Source organism: Misgurnus anguillicaudatus, chromosome 1, assembly GCF_027580225.2.
Source record: "Misgurnus anguillicaudatus chromosome 1, ASM2758022v2, whole genome shotgun sequence".
Lineage (NCBI taxonomy): Eukaryota > Metazoa > Chordata > Actinopteri > Cypriniformes > Cobitidae > Misgurnus > Misgurnus anguillicaudatus.
The window spans coordinates 12199088-12226852 of NC_073337.2; the positions used below are offsets into that span (position 1 = coordinate 12199088).

The window sequence follows — 27765 nt, forward strand, 5'->3', positions numbered from 1 at the left end:
GATTATGTAAGGGGCCAGTCACACCAAAAGCGTTTATGGCAGTTGCAGGCGCCTTTTTTGAATGATATTCTATGGGCAGGGCGCGTTTGCGCGCTGTTTCTGCGCGCCGAGCGCCTTGCGGTTTTCTGCCGCCTGCCGCGCACGCGTTTTTGAAGGAGCGCTGAGAGCGGAGAAGCGCCTGACGTCATTCGCGTCTTCCATTGTCCAATCGAATGAGGGGAGAGGCGGGCCTTACGTTGTGGCGAGGGAAGTTTACAGTTGGTTTGAAGAACCGGACTCCACTCGCTCACTCTCTCCTGCGTGTTTGTGCACCTCTCACCCTCAAACAAGGTCAGAGCAAGCGTCCTCTTTTTAAAGTTTTTGCTAATATGACAGTTAACAGCAAAAGAGCGTTCACGCTTCAATATTTGATTGACAAGACAGCTGACTCGGTGGTTGCTTAGCAATATGAAAAGCCGCGCCGCACTGCTCTTTTTTAAAAAAGGCAGTGCGTCGCGCCTTGCGTTTGCAAGCGTTTAAAGCGCTTTTGGTGTGACTGCGCCCTAACTGTGTTTACTTTTAATATATAGAAAAGAAAAGCTAGTACTTTCTTCAAAACGTAACCTTTTGTATCTCACATTAAACTGAAAGTTATACAGGTTCAGGTTGAGTAAATTACCAAATGTATTCTTAAAGTTCTTATTCCTTTAAAGTTTTCATTTCAGCTCTTCAGTAAGAAAAAAAAGAACCCTCCGGTACAGCCCATTATGTTTCTTTATAAAAGAACATCGCTTCTCCAGAACACACTATAGATTATATTGTCAGTACTTTGTGTTGGCTGTCTGCATCAGCTGTCTTGTGCTCTATTGTGCGCCTCAAACACTACCGCAAAGCGAATTAAACAAAACGACTCTGAATAGACTCAAACAGGAAGTATGTGCTCTATAATCTCTCAAAGAACAAAAAACATATATTCTTCCACTTCAACAAGATTTCTAAAGCACAGCCAATGCACCAATGATTCATCATTGATTTTCTTCGAAAATGGGAAGGAAACGGTGCGAGAGGGAGAGAATGTACAACAGCCACCAGAGTACATGATCTCTGTCAATCAAACTTGCTGTACTGCTCATCAACTGAAACAAAATATTTGGTGGGTCAGAGACATTCAGTGATGCAGAGAGATTGTATAAATGGTGTTCTTGTAGGTAAAGATTTGCACAAGTAGCCCAAGGGTCAGATTCGCAATATACTGGTAAAACATATACATTTAATCAACTCTAAGTCACTTTGGATAAAAGGATATGCCAACTGTAAAGATTATCCCATAAACAGAGCACAAATACAGACCACAAGCTATTATTTTATTATGTGATGAATAAGCAACAAAAGGCAATTACATTTTTGTAAAAAAAAAAAACTTGAAAAATACCAGCACCAGCATGCAAAAAATTATTAATTTTCAATATTAAGACTTCAAAATTTACTGACCTGCTGATAAATGTCTCTATTCAAAGCTGTTAAAGTTTAGTTCTGGCTTTAAATCTTATAAATTAGATTCGTGAATGGCACTCTGTTAAGTTATATAAAGGACACAGCAGCACATTGCAGACTCATAAACTAATGCAGGTCTAAAATATAAAGAGATACTTCAGTGTATTAACACAGGCTGTTGAGGCGGATGATAAATAGTTCAGGTGTCTGGGGAGAGTACGGCAGACACTTCCTCTGAGACTGCAGAATAACTGCATGCCTGCATTTCATTGATTGCATTAGAAATTTGCTTTATCTTTCATATGAATTGCGTCATGAGGCAAGTACAACATCCCAAGCCAGGTGACATATTTCTGGAGAGAAAAGTTTGCAAAAAAGTGCATACTTTACCCTTGGTGCACATTTTCAAGCCAAGTTGAACACACTTGCGGAATAGAAGTTGAGTTTAAGATGACCTAACAGATACTGAGGGCTGTTAGTTTCACCTTGAGAAATATCATGTTAGCATAAGTCACAGACTTTACATGCTTAGCAGTATATACATGTATATAATAGCAGATTTCTGCAGTGGTAAGAATAAATGTAAAAACTGTTGGGGGGGGTCTAAAGCTATTTCATGCATTCTGACTTATTAACACAGTTTAAGAGTTGGATTTATGAAGGTAAAATAACGGCAAAAAGAATTGAATGCGCAGGATAAAATTTGTGAGAATGCACGTGACATTGCTAGCGTAAAATAAATTTGCATGCGCAAAAAACCTTTTGTAAAGGTGTAAATCAAGTTGCAATTGTAAGAAAACAAGTTTTGCATCATTTTACTGTTAATTGCAAGTGTAATTCATGTCTTGTAAAACTGAAACTTCATATTTACGCTAAATAAGTATGAACTGTATGCATCTGACCTCAGTTTTTTCGTGCTTACACTTTTTTGGCATGATTTTTACGGTGACATACTGCCAAAAGCATTGCAAGTCTGCAAACAATGGTGTGCAATTAAAAACACAGTTTCATGAACAGAAAATATGAATTCATCGCAGAGAATCTGTCTCAAGTGTCAAAAAAGCAGTTTGGATATATGACGGAGTATTTCTGTGCCATAAGCACTTCGCCAGGGTTTGTACAAGTTTTTGGAAGGTTTTTTATCTAACGTAAAAGATTCATACGTAACAATCTTGCTTTATTTCTTGTATGGGCAATTTCAGTGCAGGAAGTATGGCGCGTCACCCGGAATAGCGCATACACCCACTCACCAAGAGCTAACACCACCAGAGAAGTGTGGCTGCATCCGAAAACACCTACTACCATACTATATAGTAGGCAAAAAGCAGTAGGCGAGGAGAGTAGTATGTCCAAATTCATAGTATTCCAAAACCAGTAGGCAAAAAGTACCCGGATGACCTAGTACTTCTGGCAAGATCCCAAAGTGTTCATTTGATTATCCAACGAAAAAGAAGAAGATAGAGGGGCGTTGTTTTATTCAAAAATGCCCAAAAGCGGTAACGCAGCTCTATTCAAATGCAAATACATATATTAAACAGCTTTCCCTTGTGGTTAAATTGCACTAGATTAACGTCATTCCAGTTAACGACTAACTTGTTGTTATGATGACAATGGATATAGAGTTTGTTTAACGCTGGATTTCGTCTTACAAAAATATTTTCACAGAGGTCATGATAGTGCATTCTGGGAAATACATTTGTTTTCCTGTGCAGTAGCCCAATTGGGCGATCTTCGGTTAACAAGTTCATCTTCAAAATTAATACAAATTGTATGAATTTTGAAGTGTAAATGCGTTTACTACAAATATAAAAAGCTGAAGTTGTATTTATTTGTGAAGACCAAACGTGAAAGTGTCATAAACTTTTGGCTTAGTTTTTTGCGATGATTGAAAAGTCTATGTGAAAAATTAATGGGCTTTTTGCGAGGGAACCAATATCGCACTAACTTCCAGGTTAAGGGCTACGATGTAGCCGCGTCGGTTTTCATATATACTTCTGCGTCGTCATCTGCGTCAACGTGCAAACACACATACAGACCGCTGGTATGCAGTATCCACGCGTGTAACCACAGTAGCAGCTTTGTCAGTTTAACCCACAAACGTAGAAGAAACATCAACTTGTTGTGTATGTTTTAAGAAGACCAGCAGTAATGAAATAAACAGCGACTTTGTTGCAGTTTTAGCTAAATCACTCCTCAACTTGGCCCATCTTTGTTCTCACCGCCGCAAACGGAAATACTCATGACGCAGTCAGAGGCTGCGTATAACCTAAGGTGTAGACCTTAATCACGACTATAAATTGGACTTTAGCCCACAAAAATACATTATCCCTGCGGCACTCTACAGTTTAGGGTTTGTTGTTTTGCATTCCTACACAGACAGCACACTGCCTCTGTAAAGGAATGCTTCAGGATATTTTCAATATAACTTTCTTTAATTCCTTTCTAAGGCATTTTTGAGTCACACAGTCATCAAAATGCCTCTAAACTAAGTGAAATTGACTCTAATTGCATTCGTGCCTTTGATATTGAGCGTTAATAAAAGAACTTGCTGTGGTAAGACCACAGCTCCCCCATCTGAGACAGAAAGAAAAAGGTAAGTGGGAAGGATTCGGCAGCAGGTGATGCATTGCCATGGCAACAGTGGCATCAAGCAGTAATTGCTTCTTGTGATTGTGGCAGTCTCTCTTTCTCTTAGAGAGGTGAAAGCTGACCTCCTGACTAGAGTCTTCTTAAAAACACATCTGTCAGTGTGCAGGTACTCATTAATACAGCCACTAAGAGACAACGGGGCCAAACTCTTGAGAAACAAGAGCTTGAAAAAGAAGAAAATTACTTTTTGCTCACTATTGTGCACTGCATATGACAAATTATATGTTCTACTTTATTTATAGTTTTAAATTGTCTTTGATACAGCTTTTCAAACATATGCGATTACAATTCAATCTCCAGATTGACGTAGCATGACGTGCATGAGACGTGCTGTTACCTACATGTGCATTTTGTGGCTTTTAGATCTTATTAACTTTGAGGCCATGAAACTAGTAGTACTCTATATAACCAAAATATGATCTCTGATTTGAAAATACACAGAAAAAACGGATATGGCATATTTAGAATTTGTAACCTATAAATGACAATTTATAAGCAATGACAGCACCTCTCCCCCGATACTATTTGCCACCCAAGGCTTAAGTTCATCATTTATTTTGATAAAAAAAGGCACAGCTCTTGTATTGCCCAAATTTCTTGTTTCGGTAGGAAATAAATCAATACAAGAAAAAACCCAAGTGATTTTATGGGGTCTTTGGGTTATAATCAGTCACTGACAGTGGAGGGTCACCTGTCTTGTAGAGGGATGGAAAATCATTAAAATGCTGGAGATGCCAGTTTAATTATGGATTTCATTCTTATATTTCATTCTGCCGCTACACATCTAGCTCATCGTTTCAGATATCTAATAACGACAACAGCAGCTAAACTGATTCCAGAACACCCTCAGAGACGGTAAGACAAAACCAGACTTGACACTTTAACATCCAAAGGCCTATCAACATCTAGACTGTCCAAACTTCATGGATCAGTCTTGTTTAATCCCCCAAGGTTTTACAGAGTCAAGCAAAAGCTGCACAATTTTAATATCAAGGCAACATGACTTCAAAATTCACCATTACATTCTGTTCCGGTTTATGTTTGAATGCGTGCGTTGCTTTCACAGAATTCTTCATATAAAATAATCTTGTTGTTTGTACTTTTAGACTGTTGTTTATTGGTCAATTTATGAAAAAAAAAACTGTGATTGTACATTTACTTGCATTTGGTGTTTGATATGGTTAGGGTAGGGATGTGGTTAGATGCTCTAAAATATCTTTGAAAGCAGAAATGTTTATGAAACCATTTCTATCTTTATAAATGCATAAAATTAAATGCGTCAACTCTGAAGCATAAGGCAAACAACCTTGAAACGCAACCAAAGGTTGTAATAAGCTGCTGGCCACTAGAGGGCGCTTATCCCTTAAACGTTAAAGTACATCATAATAAGCTGCATGCACAAACAATGAGGTAGTTATTTTGGGAGGACAGTCTCAGATTAACAAAGAAGTTTTTCTATAACCTACATTAAAAGTAGTCAGAGTCAGCCTATCAAACATTAAACAAATTTTGCACAAATTATATATTATACAAAAAAAACTATGATTTTTTTTAATATAGCGCCAAGCAGTAGCAGAGTGGCCATCGAGAGTGTCAGGACATTTCTCTGTGGGACGGTGGTGTTTTGAGGTTGCGAGGGCCGGTCTGATAATAGCCATACATTGCGAGTTAAATGGCAACCGCGTCTGGCGGCCTGATGTGCGGCCGCTTCCTGCTGGTCAAACTGTGCAGCCTCTTTGCTCAACAGAGTATATAAAAGTGCTCAACCTGCTCGGCAGGTCCAACCATGTCTAGGATTTTTAAAAATATAGGGGGATCAGTGATTGGCTCCTCCCCAAATGGCATAGCCTTTCCGCCTTTGATGTAAAAAGCCGCCGAATGCCTGTTTATTACATTACATGCTGTCGGATCCATCAAGCGGATAGAATATTTGATAGACTAGTAGTAAGTGTGGATTAAGCATGTTTAAATAATTTCTTACCTGGTGGTCAGGACATGAATGGATCAAATCAGCACATTTGCAAAAGTTTATCTCCATACTGTATGGCTATTTCATAAATAAAAATTAGAAGGGTAACTTTGCAGTATCACATATATTTCCTGCTATGTGATTTCCATATTATAGACGAGAGTATTCAACTGCATGGCAATAAATATCCTCACATTAATTTTCTCAAAACTTTGACAAAAATTATTTTCAAAGGAACTGTATTCTTACAGTTATTCAAAGATGCACACATTATTCTGCATATAACGGCAATGAACGTCTCATATGACAATAAATATTCCCATATAACTTAACATAACAGGATAATGAAATTAATAAACAGACAAGGAAGCAGGATTGGCATGTAAATTGTATTATTATTATTATTATTAATATTACGGGAAAAACAGCAATATTACTGAAATAAACTCTGAGGTAAATGCGCCAAATATGTTAAAATAAATAAGCAATAACATTAGTAATACAAAATTATTATCTCTTAAAACTTTATATGACAAAAATTATATTTAAAGGAAAATTTCTTAGTTATTCAAAGATGCACACATTATTCCATATTACTCCCATTTATGAGCACGTTCATCTCTGGCCTCGCTCTGTTATGTAATAGCTAATTGCAGGTGCGCATCTCCATCATAATTTAATGATTTTATTATTTTTATGAAAATGTATTTTTTTTTTGCAGATTGATTACGATTTGTATTACCCTAGCTTTACTACAAATATGAGACCTTTTCTTTTTACCACGGAGGGCCGGTGGAATACAAAATTTCCCGGTAGATTTTTTTGGTCCCACTCCGCCACTGGCGCCAAGTCTACTTTTTAAAAATGTAGCAATTTATATTTAGGTAAACTTGACATTAATTGTAACAGCAAAATAATGACAAGCGTCCTTGGGTACCGGTAATGATGCTGAAAAGTCAATAAATTATAGTCTTGACCACTTACAGAATTTTTTTAAGCTTGACAGTAATCATAAACAATTATTTTAAAGAGAAGATATTTATGAATGTTTTTTAAAATAGCAGTATGAAGATTTAGAGTGACATAACGAAGGATGACAGAATTATAATTTCTGGGTGAATTAACAGATGCTACTTTAGGTTTGAATTAGTTGGCTCTGTTTCAGGCTATTTATAAAAAGAACATTTCATTAAGTAATACAACTACAGAAGAATCTTACCTAGATCAGTATTTGGACCAGCCAGAACCTGTTTGAATTTGTCGAGTCGCGATGCCTCTCTCTCCGTCATGGCTGGTGTTCCTGATGTGTTCTGATCTGCCATGCGGGCAACTAGTGGAATTGTGGGCCTGTGAGGAAGTGACTGCTGTCTGAAGAGTCCTGTCCCCTCGCCGCTCACCTCTGATCCACAAACACAAGACAAAACACAACTTTAATGACCAAATAAACAGCTCTGGCCGCTCTCTAACACTCTTCAGCCCATTAAACTTAATTACAGAAGCTAAGTCTATTTCCTGAAACATCCTGACAAAGGGATGTCAGTGAGCTGGCAGGTCAGAGAAAGCGGTTTCCAAGAGAGTGGTAATGAAACACTTTTATGTCAACCAATATCTATTAAAGAAGCTCCGTTCGGAGCATGCCATCACTGTACTGTACATCACATTCAGTATTTACTATCAAATAAATCAACTGACGGTCAAGCAAGCCACTGCGAACATAATGGTGGATACACATTACACAATTAAATTTTATGGTTCATTCCAAAAACAATGGCACCCCTAAAACATTTTTTATTCATATTCATTATTTTGTATATTAATATTTTGAACTCCCACTATGCGTACCGTACCAGAGTACTTTGACCCTCAAAGTATGGTTCGTTTGGCTAGTGTGATGCTCCAGGGGGCATTACACTTAAAGTGGAAATTCAAAAGTCAGTCAAGTTTACATAAATTCCACTTTAATAAATAATATACACTCACCTAAAGGATTATTAGGAACACCTGTTCAATTTCTCATTAATGCAATTATCTACCAGTGGTTTTCAAACTGGGGGCCGGGGCCGTGAGATGGTGCCAGGGGGGCCCCAGTTTTATGACATTTTATGAAATACACAATTTATCATGAATTCTGTGTAATTAAATCTAAAAAATAAGGCTACTAACCAAAAGCACTACTTTTTTGTACAATTTAATGTTTTTTTATTCAAATGTTGAGTTTTAGAACTGTTTTTGTCACAAATTTTCTTTGGGGGGCTGCGAAGGAATGCACCGTACACAAGGGGGGCCGCACGCTGAAAAAGTTTGGGAACCAGTTACTTCAATGCATTTAGGGGTGTGGTCCTGGTCAAGACAATCTCCTGAACTCCAAACTGAATGTCAGAATGGGAAAGAAAGGTGATTTAAGCAATTCAGACGGGCCAGTCTGAGTATTTCACAATCTGCCCAATTACTGGAATTTTCATGCAAAACCATTTCTAGGGATTACAAAGAATGGTGTGAAAAGGAAAAAACATCCAGTATGCAGCAGTCCTGTGGGTGAAAATGCCTTGTTGATGCTAAAGGTCAGAGGAGAATGGGCCGACTGATTTAAGCTGATAGAAGAGCAACTTTGACTGAAATAAACACTCGTTTCAACAGAGGTATGCAGCAAAGCATTTGTGAAGCCACAACACGCACAACCTTGAGGCGGATGGACTACAACATCATCTCCACTACAAATAGAAAAAAGAGGCTACAATTTGCACGAGCTCACCAAAATTAGACAGTTTAAGACTGGAAAAATGTTGCCTGGTCTGATGAGTCTCGACATTCAGATGGTAGAGTCATAATTTGGCGTAAACAGAATGAGAACATGGATCCATCATGCCTTGTTACCACTGTGCAGGCTGGTGGTGGTGGTATAATGGTGTGGGGGATGTTTTCTTGGCACACTTTAGGCCCCTTAGTGCTAATTAGGCATCATTTAAATGCCACAGCCTACCTGAGCATTGTTTCTGACCATGTCCATCCCTTTATGACCACCATGCCCTCTGATGGCTACTTCCAGCAGGATAATCACAAAGCTCGAATCATTTCAAATTGGTTTCTTGAACATGACAATGAGTTCACTGTACTAAAATGGCCTCCACAATCACCAGATCTCAACCCAATAGAGCAACTTTGGGATGTGGTGGAACAGGAGCTTCGTGCCCTTGATGTGCATCCCACAAATCTCCATCAACTGCAAGATGCTATCCTATCAATATGGGCCAACATTTCTAAAGAATGCTTACAGCACCTTGTTGAATCAATGTCACGTAGAATTAAGGCAGTTCTGAAGGCGAAAGGGGGTCAAACACAGTATTAGTATGGTGTTCCTAATAATCCTTTAGGTGGGTGTATAATGAACATGATTAATATAATCATTTTAAGAATAAAATATATGTTTTGCTATTGCATTGTTTTGTTATACCACAGTGTGTGACATCACAGGGTTGGTTTGCACCGTTGGCCAGTTAAGTAATATAAGCATTTCCTTACTTGCCGGAAACACACATGAACTTGAAAGGACTGTTGTGACCCGAAGTCCAAGTGCTTATGCATGAGTCAATACAACAAGTGGAATGTCACCGAGCATTGCTATCATTACGGGTAGATTAAGTTGTGAACTCGCTGGTTTGGGGTGAAGAGCATGTTGTCTTACTGGTGTAAGTGTGGATGGTGTACGTCGATAGTTCAGAATACAGTGGGAGCTGGTGACTGCTTATCCAAGGGGCGCAATTCAAAAATGTGTTCGGATTGTCATGCGTGTTGCTTGTGTTTTCAAAATATGTGTTTGTTGCGTCATGGGAACTATGTGCATCACATCTCTTGACAAAGTTGTTTACATTTAACTCATGCTGTGTGATCGTGCAACTATTATTGCACTGTAATGCTGCTTCTGCCGCCTTTTGACAATGGATTTACACTTCGAATTAGGTAGTCTGTCTTCAATGACAGCTCATTGAATGGAAAATGCCCTTCCTTTTCCAAAATTTTTATACCGTCATAAATATCATCATTGCAGATATTTTTTTAAATATTATGTTATAATTTTGAGGCTGTATCGCCCCCACCCCTAAGTGGAACTGATTGTAACTACTGATGGGACTTTAAAAATATCACAAAAGGACAATAGGGGGGAAAAGGAAAAAAGAGTTATGACGTAAAAGCCAATGTCCTCTAGTATACCAATGCCTAATGTTTTGGAGGGCTCTTAAAAGCATGAAATAGCCCTGCTGGTCTATTGTACTTAAAATCACAGCTCAGTATAGCCACCAGTGAGAAGCTTACATTGCACTGAGTCATGACATTCCTGAAGTTTTTCAGAGATTAGGCACTTAACATTAACCAATCATGGCATTTAAAAATGTAGTGCCTATATAATTAAACGGCAAACTAGAAACTTTTTAGCCAATTTATTCCACCAGTAAAACATTACGTTGATCGCTTTTGACCATTTGATCAATACACTCTTTGACCCATACATATAACCTCTTGTCAAAGCACTAAAGTTTGAGGAAACACAGAAAAGCAAAAGTTTATATCAGATTCGTGAAATCTGAGGAACAAATCACACAGCAAACCTGGACCGCACCTAAAGTGATGTACTTGCTACTCACCTTTAGGTGAACCAACGGCTGCTTCACTGTGCGACTTCACCAGTCTGTTATCACTGTGTGGAAACAAATCTGAATTGAATGAAATGTTTGTAGTCATCTCTGCTCCATCCTCTCTTTCCACTTCATCCTCTAACTCTTCCTCATCTTCCTCATGCACGTCTTCTCTGTCTTTTCCATCATGTTCCGCACTTTTGTCCATCTGCTGCTGTCGTTGTTCCTGTAGCTTGCTGTGGTTTTCTATCACCTTATTGGCGGTCTCCATGACAACCTCAATGTTGAGATTCTGGGCCGCCATGGCAAGAAGTTCATCGTCGTCGTCACCCACATCCCAGGCGTCACTGGTGATGCTTTCAAACTCTTGGAAAGTGGTGGCTTTTTTTGGTTTTCCTGGCGTAGTGGTGGATGGAGGCTTGTTTCCTACTTTCATCAGGCTAAAATGGAGATACAGTTTCAAAATTTCAATTTTGTTTATGTCATGATGGCTGAATAGAAGATACACAAGACCATTAAGTCAACATTTGCATAGTATTCTCGGACTTTAGTGTAGAAGGGGATTATTACCTGGGGGGGATATAAAACACTTTGAGCGATCATAACACACATTTCTACTGCTGGATTACCCAATCAAAAGTATTTGCCTGAAAACACAACTGATAATAGTCCTATCACTAATGAGACGTGTCTGCACTAAAAATACACTTTATCATAAAAAAGTTTAGGGTCATTTACTCTTTTTTTATATGAAGGGTAGTGTAAAAATCTCACTCTCTTCTGACATTTAATCAGTTTTTACTAACAATAAAATACCAAAGAGGAATAGGGCCAAGCTAAAAATAAAAACACCTTGAGAACAAAGTCAATATAACGAGAATAAAGTCATAATATTTCGAAAATTAAGTCAAAACTGAAAATAAAGTTGTGAGGTTTTGGAAATAAAGTCATTATATTTTGAGAATAATTTCATATTTTTATATTAACAAGTTTTGAGTAATGCAAACAAGCAGATCTGAAAAGCAGATACCAAATTACACGCCGGCCTTATATTAATAAAACAATATGAGGGAGATGCGCTAGGAAAAACACTGAAAGAAAACGCTGAATGTGTCTTACAGATTGATCACCTCAAATTTAGCAAAAACTGAGCTCTACCGTGCTATTCTATGCAATGCAATGGAAAAGCGCCAATAATAGTATGCTTATAATTATTAGTGTATAGTAAAATGAGTGTATTAATATCACTGTCTTAATGCATTAAGCCAATTGAGAATAAAGTGAAACTTTGATTGTGTATTCAGATTGTGAAATATAGGGGCTGTTTACACTTGGTATTAAGATGTGTTTTCATCGATCGGATCACAAGTGGACGAGAGAGACACATTACGTTTACACCTGGTATTTAAATCCGTCTCTTTTGTCCACTTTCGACCGCTTCTGTGCTGAATAGTATGAGGGGGTGGTCTGTGAGACGGTGGCAAGTCTCTCTGCTGTCATTCAAACCCGAGCGGGAGTAATTATGAGTTTACATGGATGCAAACTAATATTATGTCGGAGTGCACTGCTTGTTTAGCAAGTAAACATGCTGCACAGTGTTTTGTACATGAGTATGTAAGAGCTTTCTTTGAATTTTCAGCGCAATTGATGAAATAGGGTCGCGCAACTTTACACGCTTTCAAAACGAAACTACGGAGATCAGCCGCTTTAGTTTTATTAATGAAAGGCTAAAAATAGCGCTGTTCACCGCATGTTCACGCCAGAAGTCAAAAAAAGACGTAAAACTTGTGTTTAATACCTCTGATTAGATAAGGGCGGATAGAAGGCGGTCGCGTGTGGCTGTTCAACACATTCAACCACATGTGCGTTCCGCAACTCCAAAGCGATTTGATCGAAAGTGGTTTCGACTACCTCTGGATGTGGTTGAAAGTGGTCGAAAGTGGACGAGCTCAAAACTTTTTGAACACCGTTTATACCTGGCATTAACGTCGTCCACTTGTGATCCGATCGACGAAAACGCATGTTAATGCCAAGTGTAAACAGCCTCATATATATCAACATGTACCTTCGGGTAAACTCCGCTAAGAATAAATAACAACAAAGTACTTTAAACGTAGTTTATTTAAATAACAAGCAAAATAAACAACACGTAGATTACCTAGGAAACCAAAACATTTGTTATTTTCGACGAGGTATTTGTTCATGAGTTCAGTTTAGCAACTAGTCAGACCATTAAAAAAAACTGAAACCAGACCAGACGTGTATCACGTCACTGCACATGCGTCTGATGAAACCGTCTATATATATTAATGACTTTACTCTCGAAATATTATGACTTTAGTCTCGCAATTTGATTTATTTTTTATTATTATTTTTCTAAAAAATACTAGTTAAATCTCTCATTATAATTACTTTAATCTCGAGATGGTTTAATCTTTTCATTTTAGCTTGGCCCTAATCCTCCTTCATAATATAAAATTTGAATGTGAGAATCTGTTTCTCAAACGGGATAGTTCACCCAAAAATGAAAATTCTCTCATCATTTACTCACTCTCATTTAGTTACAGACCTGTATAAATGTATTTTTTTCTGATGAACAAGAAAGATGATATTTTGAGGACCAGTTGTAACCAAACTGATTAAAAGCCCAATTCACTTCCATAGTAGGAAAAAGAATACTATGGAAGTGAATGGGGCTTTTGAACGGTTACAAACATTTCTCAAAATATCTTCCTTCGTGTTCATTAGAAAGAAGACATTAAAGGTTTTTGGGTGAACTATCCCTTTAATAAAGTCCAACAAATCATGAACGAAATGAATAATCATCAATGCATTATTCAAACTCAGAATGACAATACAGCTATTGCTTACATAATATATTTACAGTTCTTCAGAAAAGCTGAATCATGTGTGCCTCGGTGTCTTTACTTATATTAAAAGTTTTCTCCATGTTGATGCAACACTTGAAACACTTGAAATTCTGAAAAACTAGTCTCCAAAGATTTTTTTAATATCCTAGAGTACAAACATTTGTTAGCATCTTCAGATATAAGTGAGCTTACTTGGCATGTAGCAGAGGGTCGAATGGGGGGTGCTGGGCTCCATACACATGCTGGATACTGAGAAGAATGGTACAATAAACAAATCAATAGATGTATATCAATACATATAAATATCTCACCATTATTTATGTGACATGAAAACTGGTTTAACAAGTCAACAATGACTCAACTAATTACTTTAAAACACAACTGAAAGACATGATACTATTAATAGTCATTGGAACAATAGTCAGAAAGTTTATTAATTTATTAAACTTTAATAATTATATTAAAGCGTATTAATTATATATTATATTTTATATTATTAATTACATCTCTACTATATAATACCAAAAAAGTAGAATGGTATTACTTTGTTAGCAGCACCAAAACATACCCTGAAGTACTTTTGACTGTCACATAAAAAAATTAGCAGCAAGGTAAGTATATAATTAAGTACTTATAAACACTTTTAATACATTATTACTACTACTGTACCATCACAGTACTTTTTAAATGTTGTCAATTTAGAGGCCCAACAGCACCAAGCTAACAGGCTAACACATGACAAGACAGATTATTAAAACATATGGCATTGATCTGTATAGCAGCTGTAATAATCAGATCTGATGCAAATTGATCACACAACGATATATAAGTGGTGAACGACTCCAAACAGGAATGACACAAAGTTAATGCATTGCCATCAACACAGACATGAAGCTGTACAGCTAACATCACATGAGTAAAGCCTAAAAACAGAGCAGATTTGAATGACACGTGTCATTCTGGGTATTTAGAGCTCTTTTCGCGAGATCTGCTACTATAAAATAGTATTTAACTAGTTATATCTAGAATTAAACAAACATAAACACACACATACAGCTAACATACAGACATTAGCATGAACACGTCACTTACTTCCCAGGAACCTTGGATGTGTTTCTCTTCCAGAACTGCTTTTTGTTGCCGTCACCTGACATCCTTCGGGCTATGGTCGATCTTTCATTAAATAATTTAGAGAAAATAGCTAATAAGATGTCCAAACGGTGCACAAATAGTTTATTTACACCTCAGTTTCTCTTCGCAAACTCAGAGAGCCGCCATGTTGGCACCGCCCACAGCAGAAAAGTGCAAATATGATTGGTTAAAGGCGGTATTGAGTGGCTGCTGGACAGCCAATCACAAGTGATTCTACATATCTTCTGAAAGTGCCATCGAAGGTCTGTCTATATTTTCTAGAATATTAAAAATTACAGTTATTTCTATCATTATTATTGTTCTAAAATGCGATTTATTTTATATTTATTTTTCCAGAATGTATAAAATATTTCAAGTATAACATGAATCATGGTCCATGTAACATGTTATATGTGTTCGGGACTTAAATAAAGACATCTTATATAACCTTAACTTATTATGTATAATTACATTCTGAAATCATTCGTGTTAATAGCAAGCAAACCTGTAAGAGGTACACTACTTTGTGTCAGACGTCAACATTGCACCTCCTACTACAGTAGCATTTTGTGTGACGCGTTTGCTCCCTCCCACTTTGTCAGGAAAGAAAAAAACCGCTATGCAGCTAAACTGCTTATGGAAAGACAAGCAACATGGTAGCGACTATCGTTATTTTTAAATATGATTTATAACCACAGTGCGGTATAGCATAAAACCGACGTGAAGATGAAAGTGAGATAACTAACGTATATCTGTCGTTAACGTTAGAAATGGAGAAGCAGCCGCGTCTGTTGTGTTCCGAGCTCTGTGTTCAGCGCAGACCTTATGAGGTCATATTAAATTGCGCGATTCTCGCTTGGAAAGAGACACAGACCACCAAAAAACAAGCCGGGCGCGCAATATATGGAGCTGTCAAAGCTGGTGAGTTAAATATCTGATACACTTATAAAATAGACAACAGAATGCGATCTTATTGATTGGTGTATGTCTCAAAACCTGGTCGCGTGCGTAGCACCCAGCATATGTGGCCCGCTTATTTGGAGAACACATTATTACTGTAACTCAACTATATAAAGAAAATGTAATAACAAACACATATACTCAGATGACATAATTGACGTAAATGTTGTGTGTGTTAATATGCTGTACTAATGGTTTTGAAAATATTGATATAAAATACCCATTAAACATTAAGTGTTACTAGCTGTGTTTGAATCAACTTTATGAACACAAAAGTTTTTTTTTTTCTTAAAAACTCAAAATTCGTTTTCAGACATGTGTAGGACAGCTTATTGATCACTTGTTTTAGTCAAGTTTAAGCATATGTGATCACCATAAATTCAGACACGTACTTGTGAACATAACGTCTGATTAGACAATCACTTTAGTAATGTGTACAATACATCTTACAATAAACAATATTGTAATACAATAAAACCATGCATGATATATGTATATAATAATAATGCAATGCATTTTATAATTTTTCATATAATTTCCACCTTAATTTCTATACTGTTTTTCTTATGTCTCTATTGTTCATTCTAAATGTGCTTTACATGTTGCAGGAGCTTAAATTTAAGTTGATTTAGCTAAACATTATGGGGTGGTTTCCCGGAGCATGATTAGCTTAATCCAGGACCAGGCCTTAGTTTAATTAGGAAATATAACTAGTTTTAACAAACATGCCTTACTAAAACATTGCCTGTGTGCATTTTGAGGTAAAACAAAGGGCACTGATGTATTATAAGATATGTAAGTGCAAGTTGTTGTTTTTTTTTTTCGTTTGGAGAGCTCTTAAAAGTGTTTAAGTCTAGGACTAATCTAATCCCTGTCAGGGAAACCGCCCCTATGACATTGTTTAAATCATCTTGTTTTATTCTTGTTGTACAGACCTAAACTAACTGTGTGGAAAAGTTTTTTTTTTTTTTTTTTATAGATTTAGTACTGCCTTTGCAGAATAAAAGTTTTTGTTTACATAATATATGTGTGTGGGCTGTGTATAATAATTCTGTATATACAAATACTCACACATTCATGTATAATTTTAAGAAAAATATATTTATATAATGCATATATTTATATATAATAGATATATTATTTAAACAAAAACTTTTATTCTGCAAACGTTTAGTCGCGACTTATTTTGAATTTTCAGTTGTTGGTAAAGACTGTGAAGTACATAGACTGTGCTGGAAGGGCAGAGATGTCATTGATAATCTTAAGGAAATAGGATTGTGAGTCTCCACACACTGTACTCTACCAGTCTCTCTGTATTGCTGGATCTATCATTGTTAATGAATTTCTAGCTATCTATGATGGAATATCTTGCAGGTTTGGACAGTTAATCAGTCATTTTGGTAATCTTGTAGTGTGGGCCTACGGTACATGAGCTTTTGATACATAATACACCTGAGGAGCCATTGAGAACACGGTGACCTTCAATATCTATTACACAAAGCAGACCTTTATTTAAAGCTCTTGATGGATGTTTTTCCTCGGGGCTATGATGCATTTGAATTTTAAAGTTTCCACCCTGCATAAAGTATTAATAGGATGTCCTGCTCACAAAGACTGTTAGGGTACTTTTGTGAACTTTATTGTCATAATCCCCTTAATATGTGTTGTTATCTTTGTGTTCGATTTAGAGCCCAACCGATTAAGGATTTTGAAGGCCGATACCGATACAAATGTTTGTTGGTTTTAAAATCCGATATTCCGATATATCGGCCGATATTTTAAATATTTTTTATTTCAGAAACGTGCAAGAAAACATTAACAGATTTCCCTAACATTAGTTATTTGTAGTTATTTATGAGTTTTAACTAAAATAATATGATAATGCATTTTAAAAAGAAACTTGGATCAGCAGGTTGCAGGATGTGTGACGCATTATACATGAGTGTTGCCATCAGGGAGGTTGTAGAGTGCCCTCTGGTGGACAAACTATACAACGGCTACACTCCTGACATGGTTGAAGGCTGTTTCGTCCGGGGTTTTTTTTTGTTTTTGTTTCATTTATCGGCCATTCTGAATGCCGATACCGATAGTTTGGAAAATGCTTAATATCGCCCTACCGATATATCGGTCGGGCTCTAGTTTGATTTTCATTTAATGCTCTGGATGACATTGATGTGCCTTATTATACATATGCCAGTTGTTCTGTTTGGTAAGTCTTTTTATTTATTTGTATAATATAATAATACATCATGAGCATTTATTTTTTTCTTATTTGGGCATCGGTTTTAACTGTGGAAAGCTTTAGCTTGCCAGTGTAGTGTACTTCTTCCGATCTGCTGTGTAATCAAACCCCTTTCACCATGAAGTAGTTTGCTTTGAGCACATGAAACAAGAGGAGAGGGGACACAAAAGACATTATTTGTGGAGGGCCCTTTTATGCTAAACAAATGTTTAGTTTTGCTGGAAACGTTACGCAGAAATGAATGCCCTGTTATGATGCTCAAGCGCAGCACTTCAGAACAACGCTGGATGAGAGTTAATTTATTATTTTAAAGTCTAGGCTTCCAGCCACCCACTGCACAAATTTTAAGCTTGTCTCCATGCACATTTAAGTCATTGTGTAGAACTTTTTTAAAGGGTTTAAGAGCAAACTTTTAATTAACAGACTAAAATAGTCGTGGATGATAGTAAGACATACAAACATAAAAGAAAACCAAACTGTATACAAGAACAGTTGTTTGTGACTTGGTCTAAAGTGACAGATTTAAGAGCTAAAACACGTTGTGTTATATTCGTAGAACAAAGAAATTAGGAGTCCTGAAATTAGCATTGACATGCCCATTAGTTTTAAGAGTTTCTCCCAATTTAGCAAGTTTGAATTTGGGCCCTGATTTGCTTGCTTCCATTTAAACACATAAGATATTGTTTTAAGTGTCAGGAGAAACCTTGAGCAGGTGACTCTTTTCTTGTGCAACAGTAGTGTTACTGAATTTGATAGTATAATTATTTAGCAGTATTTCTTTGAGCAATTTAACCATTAACCTGTTCTGAACACCATGGTGAGCTGCTTTGTTGTGCATAGTTAAGCCTTAGATCACAGTCTTTGAAAAGGACATGCAGTGTGTTTGGGAAGGAGATCACTCCGAAATAACATTAATAGATCCGGGAATGTCAACTATTGTTCAGCGGCATTTCCTGTAATTTGCTTTACTTCCCCAATTAACCAGTTTACTGTATTTAACACAGAAACGAGACAACATCAAAACATTTTATTTAAAGAGCACCTATTTCATTGCTAAAAAACAACGTTATTTTGTGTATTTGGTATAATTCGATGTGTTCACGTGGTTTATAGTTAAAAAACACATTATTTTCCACATACCGTACATTTTTGTAGCTCCATATTTCACTCTCTTCCTGAAACGCATAGATTTGAAAAGCTCGATGTCCCTGATTGGCCAGCTAATCTGTATGTTGTGATTGTTCTGAATACCTCTGACGTCAGCCAGAAATGTGACGCTGCTTAGCATGTTTGAAAGATCAAAGATGGCAAACAGCAGCACTTCTTTCAAGCCCGCACCATCAACGTGATCAAACATTAGTAATACTACACACATTATTTAAAAATATACTAAGGTACTTAATTGCTTGTGTATTTACTTATTATTGAATCGATACCGAAGCAAGCAAATCAATACCGAAGTGAATCGAATCGAACCGAACCGAAGCATCAAGAATCGAAATCGAATCGAATTGCGGAAGCGGGAGGAATTATGATAATGTCTGTCTTGACTAAACTATTGCCTACAATCTGTGTGTTTGTTGTAGTCCATAGTTTACTAAATTATTTATTTGTTCATTTTTTACTCGTTTATGATAAGCCACTTGATTGGTGGACAAAAAAGAAGCTGATTTACTCTAAGGGCAGTACTGTCATGACCGGAACTTTCTTAAAACAGATGCCATTATTCTGAGCATGTTATTAAAGCCCAGGCGCTCTGAAATTCCATACGTGCTAGAGAGCGGAAACAACACAATCGCAATATGTCTGATTATTATCGTCGATAGTATCGTCTATCGGCACAACCCTAATACAGGAAGTATATGGGTGAATTTAAGAAAGTTACATTTTTTAAGCATATAAACCGTTTCATCGGGCTTTATTCGGTTTTTGTTTGTTTAATGGTCTGACTAGTTGCTGAAAGTAACTAAACTCAAACTAAACAAATATCTTGTCGAAAATAACAAATGTTTTTGGGTTCCTATGTAATCTACATGTTGTTTATTTTGCTTGCTATATAAATAAACAACCTGAAAAGGACTTTGTTGTTATTTATTCTTCGCGGAGTTTACCGGAAGTTACGTGAGGACCACGAAAGCCGCTTGTTTATGTTGTTACTGTTACTGTTTAATGATGGGGAGTTTTAGGACTGTAGCCAGACATAAACAAGGTTGTAACATTATTAGAAAATGACAGCGTTCATATGTTGACCTCCATTGTCAAACTCTATGACAACATTAAAGTTTCTCTATTTCATGATACTTTATTGAAACATGAACAGAGATTTGACTTGGTAAGTAGATGTCAAGAAGCTATGTAGAGAAATATGATTGCGTTGGCATCTACCTTATGAACTTTATAACTGTAATTATTGCCCTTGCATTTTATAGTTCTCTTTTATAATGAATTCAAGCATTGTAACAAAACGTCGTAATATAAAAGTATCACTAAACGGTTATCAGATTGTTTTCCCTGTTTATGGTGCCGTCAAGTTTATGGCCACATCTGATCATATGAAAGGTTTCATTAGGCTCTGTAAAAATGAAATGCACTACATCTGATTTAAAGGCATCATAAAGTTTTAATTATGATAAATTGTTACCCTAGGTGAGTATTTAGGCATTAAGTAAAGTTTCTTAGGCCATACTCCATTCCATTCTAATCCACATAACTCTCTGATCTTTTTAATAAGGTCAAACCTTATTAACTTCCTCTCCCATGGGGTTTTCTAGGAAGCTCGCATTACGCAACACGACACAAGCTGACTCAAGTCATTTGGGCACAGCCTGTCAGAATGCAAAAAATCCCTGATGGTTTGCTTAGATATTCTCCACAGAATGCAGAGGTGATGGAAACTGACATTTACATAATGTCTTACTGCAGACACAAACAAAATGAAGCTGCCAGCATCACCATGTTCACAGGAAATATCACAACTGAAGTCTCAAAGCATTTTGTCATTATTTTCCGACTAATGTTGCTGTTACATAAGAAGAATACCATTCCCTGCTGTGTCCTGTATGTCACAGATACTGCCTCCAGATGTAGTATTATTAGTACTAAAATGCAAGCGGAAATTGTAAAGGTAGGCTGGTTATGTTACCTTTTTTTAGATACATAATTGTGGACTTGCAGATTTTTGGCTTTAAATTGTTTGGGTTTGCTGTATGGTGTCCTTCTTTTTGCCCTTGATGCAATCTTCAGCAAGCTAAATAGATTATTTCAGTTACTTAGCCAGGTTGTTAGGCATATGTCAAGTTGAAAGATAAATGTTTAAGCACAATTTTGTTAACATTTAAATGCAATGATTAAAATCATAAAAGACTTTGGGCGCGCTCATATTATACCTTATGGATCGAAACGTGCCCTAGCACGATTGGTCCCACTCTCACACAAACTTGCACTCATCCTGTACTTTTATCAGTCCGTTTTGAAGAAAAGAAAAAGGAAAGCACCCCCCTCTCTCTCTGTCAATACCATCATAATGTTACGTTTGAAATTGTGGCTTCTATTAAGAGTCGTTTGGGACGCAATGACACACAGCCTTCTCACCATTCCTATAATATTGCTTAGTCGATCCATCTCTTAATAACCTTTGACGCATGTTTTTTTTTATGGAGCCCAAATGGTCATTTTATTGAATCGCTTTGAAGAACCTTAGCACCTAATAAAAGTGTGGTCATATCAGAGCATTGTTTATAAAATGCAGACACGTAAGAGGCTGTAAATTAGATTAACATTTACTTTAATTATTAATACTTAGCCTACATCTCTATTTAAAAATGACTACATTTTCATTTTAAAATCTTTTTTTGATTATGGCATCATAATACATTACACCTTGGATTAAATCACTCATATCTGCCAATCACTGTGGCCACAGTTAGTAATCTTGATGACATCATCCATAGCAGCGAGGTCAGCCCCGCCTTTTCTCTTTTAACCTAAAGGGGACATTTAACAAGACTTTTTAAGATGTAAAAGAAATCTTTTTGTCTCAAGAGTACGTATGTGACATTTTAGCTCAAAATACCATATAGATAAATTGTTAAAGCATGTGTCACTTTGTAGGTGTGAGCAAAAATTTGCTGTTTTGGGTGTGTCCTTTAAAATGCAAATGAGTTGATCTCTGCACTAAATGGCAGTATCGTGGTTGAAAAGTGCAGATTAAGGGGTGGTATTATCATGCCTTTCTGACATCACAGAGGGAGCCAAATTTCAATTACCTATTTTTTCACAAGCTTGCAGAGAATTGTTTACCAAAACTAAGATACTGGTTTGATCTTTTTCACATTTTATAGGGTTGATAGAAGCACTGGGGACCCAATTATAGCACTTAAACATGGTACTTTGTGAATAGGTTTTAGGAGCTATTTATTTAGCTAAGAACTTTTACGGCTATTTAGGAGAACTCTTAGTGGTAAGATACTTTTGATTACGGGTCCTAATAATTAAACAAAAAATTAAAATGTTTCTATGGTTGACAGCATAGTTACATTCTGTAACTTTTTAACTGATTAAATTATTACTGGTAATAGCTATAACTATAGCCTACCATGCCATCACTATAATAACCACAATGATATTTGTAGTAAAACTGTAAGAAAAAAGTAATCAAAAAATGGTCTCAAGCTGTCACTGGGGCAGTACCCTTAAAAAACGGTCCTAATATCATGTACCGTTTAGGTACACATATGTTGACATTTGGGCATCATGTACCTTTGAGGTACTAACGTGTACTCTTTGGTAACAATATTGGCGCTTTTCCATTGCATAGCACCATGGTTTGGTTTGGGTCAGGTCAGCTCACCTCACTTTGACTTGGTTAGTAGCTTTCCATCGAGTTAAGTAACACTTCGGAGTGGAAGGGAATAGTGATATAGGCGTGCTGTTATATTTACGCTGCTTACTGCTGTGACATCATACAAAATTCTTCACAAAATTAAAATTGGCCACCACAAATAGATGTTTGCACATCGCATTTATCACCATATCTGTCTCACATGACAGCTTCTGTACAAACACCCATGGCGTTGGTGGACGCACTCTGCTGTGCCTCATTTAAGTTGCATTTAAGCTAAATGCGGACTTGCGCGTCGCGAATGTGCCGCCACAAACTGCAAGTCTGGAAAAAAACTGTTATGCTGTTCCTGATTCTCATCATGTGGATGTTTTTCATCGCTAAAAGGGAGTTTGGGAACTTGCAGCAAAGCACAGATGATATGTTTACTCGAGACAGCACAAGCTAGCATAAAGGTAAAGCTAATCTTTTACATTATAGCGATGACGCTGGTAGTGGCGATTCTCTCAGACCAATCAGTGATTTTATGTGTTTTCGCGTCACGTTTTGGTATCAGCTCGAGTCGCTTGGAACCCCGACCAAGGTGGTACTAAAAAATGTTTTGGGTACTACGTACTGCACCCAATGAACAGCCCCCATAAGTAAGCTGACCCAAACCAAACCATGGGGTACTTTGCAATGAAAAAGCACCATATGTAGCTTTGAGGTACTAATATGAAGTATTTATGTGCAAAGACTACCGCCCCAGTAACAGTTGGAGATCTTTTTGTCCATTTTTTTCAGACTGATAACGCAGATGTTAATCAAAAATGATTACTGCCCTTTTACTATTAAAACCGTGAATATTTTTTCTTGGGGAACTGCCTGAAACTGCCAACATAGTGGATGCTTAAAATGATTTTTGTTTCCTGGTTCATCATTTAATTAGTCTGTTTATTCTGTTTGGGTTCAGAGAGAACTGAATGTCAGACTGGCCTTTACAGAATTGCTGAGTGTAAGTCAGCATAATAAAAGCATTTCAAAATGTGAACTTCAAACTCTTCAGGGCTATTTATACACTCCACTGAGTTTATGCTGAACAATCAAATTCAGTCACTAGGGTCCCGAGAAGATACAGATGCTACCTTAGCAAAATGGATACATTGGAGCGGAGCTCACTAGGTTTGGAACAGAATCATATACTTTAGGAGGTTGACCCACATATTTTTTTTACACAGGTAGTCATTGTGTCCCAGTGTGTGAGATCATAGCTGTTCAAGAAAATGATGATGACTCTCCCAGTAAGTACAGTGGGAAATGGCAGAAGGTTCCTCAAAGTCCAGTGGACTCCCAACAGCACGCTTTCACAGGTATACAAGCACAGACACGCCAGCCTGTTATCAGCTTATCTGTTAGCTGATAAAAGTACACGTGTGGCCTATATCTCAGATTTGATCTACTGTAGCATGGCTGTACCCAAACAAAGTTGATCATAAAGGTTGGTCTATGTTTTATTGTTTTTATAGTTACGTACGTGGAGAGGACGAGGCAGCACTGCTGGCGGTGCAGCGACGTGACTTTTCACTGCCCTGAGCGGGCCCTGTGTTTGCTCTGGGTCGAAACTATTAGAGAACAGCTAGCGTTGTTAAGTATGTCCTTATGACGCTTTCTTCCAAATATTGAGTAATATGCACTTTGAATCCCAAAATTACATGCTTAGGTCTTCATCTGTTTTCACGTTAGTTGGACAAATTAAAAACGAAAGACTTAAATGCTCTGTCCGCCTCTTATTTTCCAGCCAATCGACCGAAGCACTTGCTGGTGTACATCAACCCCTACGGAGGAAAACAACGCGGGAAGCAGATTTACGACCACAAAGTGGCCCCCATCTTTTCCCGGGCTTCTATTTCCACCAATGTGATTGGTGAGGACCCGTCAGCTGCCTGCATTAACATTTAAATAAAAAATGAGCTTTTACGCGTTGCAAATAGATCTCAGTTGACAAATGGCCCCACCTGTCAGGCCGTCCCAAGAATATGATTTTATTTACAGTGTCATCTATCACTAGAGCTGGCCATAATGCAAAGTGTGATAGTCGATAAACATAGGAATGCAAAGACATTCATTATTTATTCGTTTTTAGGGAGGACAATCTTAGGTTGGTAGGAATATTGGCCGTGGGAGCAAAGGATTACAGGCTTACTCAGCAGTTGCTTAAGGGCTGTTTTTATGACCGCACAAATATTTTGTAAATGGTAAACGGCATCTCTGCCTGGACAAATACTATTCAAACTAAATCATTAGAGGTGCCAAACAAGATGTTTTGCAGACGGTTTAATAAGCTCCATACATCACCTTTGGCACATATCATCAATGTGATCCACAGGGCTCTATCCTAAGCCCCATTCATTTTCGACACGTCCCTCCGAGTTACAATTTTACATCAGTGCTGATGGTGGAGAACCGGTAATGAAATGTACCAGGGATTGTTTTTCATTGCAGCTATAGCTTTATCATTTGATGTAGTTTGATGGATAGTCTCCATCAAGACACAAGAAAAATGCAATTTAACTGCCAGATGAACATAATGATGTCCCCCACCCCCCTGCTCAGACTCGTTGTCATCGTCCCGTTAACACGGGAATGATTTTTCCCTTTTGTTTCTATAGTTACAGAGCATGCAAATCATGCCAAGGACCACTTGAAGACAGAGGCTGATCTAAAGAAGTATGACGGGTGAGTGCGTATCTTCTGGAAAATCACATTTGCTGTGCAGCCACTCTTAATTTGCCTGGTGAGGAATATGTCTTCTGCAGCAAAGCACAGATCAACATTTTCACATGAATGCACATTGGTTTGGCACTGCAGCAGAAGATGGGAGGCAACTAAAATTGCGACAATGATGCATCGTGGTGGATGCACCAAAGCCAATTTTTTCACAAATAATCGAAACTGCATTTGTGAACCGCAGTTTAGACAGATCAACTTTTACACATGAAACCTGTTTAATTGTCTTAATAATTAACTTCATTATTTGTAACTGAAAACTTTCTGCTTCTGTATTACTATAACCAGCTTTGCATGAAATACAACAGACTTTCCCAAATGTCATTTATTATTTAATGTACCTTATAACTTCCTGATCAGTGCTATGTCTCTGCCTGCAGTGTGGTGTGTGTCGGGGGAGATGGCATGTTCAGTGAGATCATGCATGGCCTCGTGTCTCGTACGCAAAGTGACAAAGGTGTCGACGAGAACTCTATGGAGGAGACACTTATTCCATGTGGACTTCGCATTGGCATCATTCCAGCAGGTCAGCAGACGTGCATAATTTTTTTTTTTTTTAGAAAGACCCGACCCTAGACAATCCCGAGAAAATTAGACCCGAGTCTGACCCAACCCGGTGGCAGTTTTTTTTGTAACCGAATGTAAACGGCACCGACATGTGAGCAGTCTGTCGCCCTACACCCACCAGTGAGACAGAAAGAAACTAGGGCTGTCAAAAGATTAATCGCGATTAATCACATCCAAAATAAAAGTTTGTGTTTACATAACATATGTGTGGGTACTGTGTATAATTTTTATTTATATATAAAAACGCTCCCAATCATGTAGATATTTAAGAAAAATTGGTTATATTTATATATAAAATATTTATATTTATATATAATATAATTTATATAAATGTAAATACAGTATTTAAATGCAAATATTTCTTAAATATATACATGAATGTGTGTGTTTTTATATATACATAATATTTATACACAGCACACACACATATGTTATGTAAACACAAACTTTTATTTTGGATGTGATTAATCGCGATTAATCTTTTGACAGCCTTAAAAGAAACCCAAGTGGCCTTGCAAACAATTTGGCCCACTGCTCCATTTGTTTTCATTTGTTATATGATGACGACTCGAAGGTAACCGCTAAGGTTTACTTACTTAATTCGCACGTGAAATTCATTCGAGACATTCACTTGGAAATTCGCGTCATGCGAGGGGCTTCTGCGACTCCACTCGCTCCCTGTAGTCACGTCACTACTAGAGCAAGCTTCTGATTGCTTAACGCGGCGCGAATATCCGCCAAAGTTCAGATTTTTCAACTTGCATGTTTTCATGGCAACGTTCAATTCGCGCGGAACGCGCCTTTTGCGCCATTCGTACGTACCGCGCGGCAGGATGCCTATTCGCGTCTTTTCATTGATCACCCGCGCTTGCCGCCTCTTCCGCGTCTGGTGTGAGTGCCCCATAAGGACCCTTTACCAAGTACTGATTTCACTGCTCCTCATTGATGTGACTTTCTTGGCATGTCATTGACTTTTTGGATTTATAGTAAAAACATATTTCTCATATTTACATTTGTGTTATTCCATAGGTTTTAAAAATACAAGTACAGCGATCAAACTTAGTCTACTAAGTGTAACAGTAGTAATTTCATGAGCACATGTTTGTATTGATATTTACACTTTCACAGAAAGTTAAGACATTTTAAAACATACTTAAAATATAATCATTAATAATCTCAATCACAGAATCAAGGAAAATATTTTGATTTTTCTCAAAATTGTGCGGCCCTAGTAGACAGTAGTCTATGTCTAATGCTACGTACACACCAAATGCGGCGCATCGTGTTAATCGCGGGATTTAACTTCGTGTCATGCAAATTTTTCACTCAAGTTGAATATTTTCGAATAGCGTGTTTTCGCAGCAAACGCGCCGCCCATATCGCATCATTCGCATCGCCCCACGCGAGGACGCGTCTGATCGCGTCTTTGCGTTGACTTTGTATGTAATCTAGTTGCACAAATCGTTGAACTCGCGTCTGGTGTGAACCCAAAGTAAGTCTGTCAAGTAAGTCAAAAGGTTGAATACTTGAGTAGAGGAGTTAGTAGTAATCGACAGATAAATCTGTTGTCATGCACTATATAATCATTTACCAAAGCTCTTGATAATATAATAACTGTGACTTATCACATTATGTTCTCTGATATTGTTGCTTGCCACGTAAACCTG

General features: G+C 37.3%; 2 protein-coding genes across 4 annotated transcripts in view; one reads left to right on the forward strand and one right to left on the reverse strand.

Moving 5' to 3' along the window:
* Positions 1-14906, reverse strand: part of tbc1d22a (TBC1 domain family, member 22a) — a 175712-nt gene extending 160806 nt beyond the window's left edge. For 2 of the 3 annotated variants that reach the window (XM_055191480.2, XM_055191478.2), the window contains exons 1-4: positions 14685-14906; positions 13785-13841; positions 10732-11162; positions 7311-7490 (exon numbers count right to left, since the gene is read on the reverse strand). In XM_055191480.2, the coding sequence (XP_055047455.2) occupies positions 7311-7490; positions 10732-11162; positions 13785-13841; positions 14685-14746 (730 nt within the window). In that variant the 5' untranslated portion in view covers positions 14747-14906. The remainder of the gene's footprint in view (positions 1-7310; positions 7491-10731; positions 11163-13784; positions 13842-14684) is intronic. The other variant, XM_055191479.2, reaches the window with a different exon arrangement.
* Positions 14907-15301: 395 nt separating this feature from the next.
* cerk (ceramide kinase) overlaps positions 15302-27765 on the forward strand; it is a 29374-nt gene continuing 16910 nt past the window's right edge. The window contains exons 1-6 of the mRNA XM_055191481.2: positions 15302-15644; positions 23983-24114; positions 24271-24393; positions 24543-24668; positions 25414-25480; positions 25912-26057. Of these exons, the coding sequence (XP_055047456.2) occupies positions 15494-15644; positions 23983-24114; positions 24271-24393; positions 24543-24668; positions 25414-25480; positions 25912-26057 (745 nt within the window). The 5' untranslated portion in view covers positions 15302-15493. The remainder of the gene's footprint in view (positions 15645-23982; positions 24115-24270; positions 24394-24542; positions 24669-25413; positions 25481-25911; positions 26058-27765) is intronic.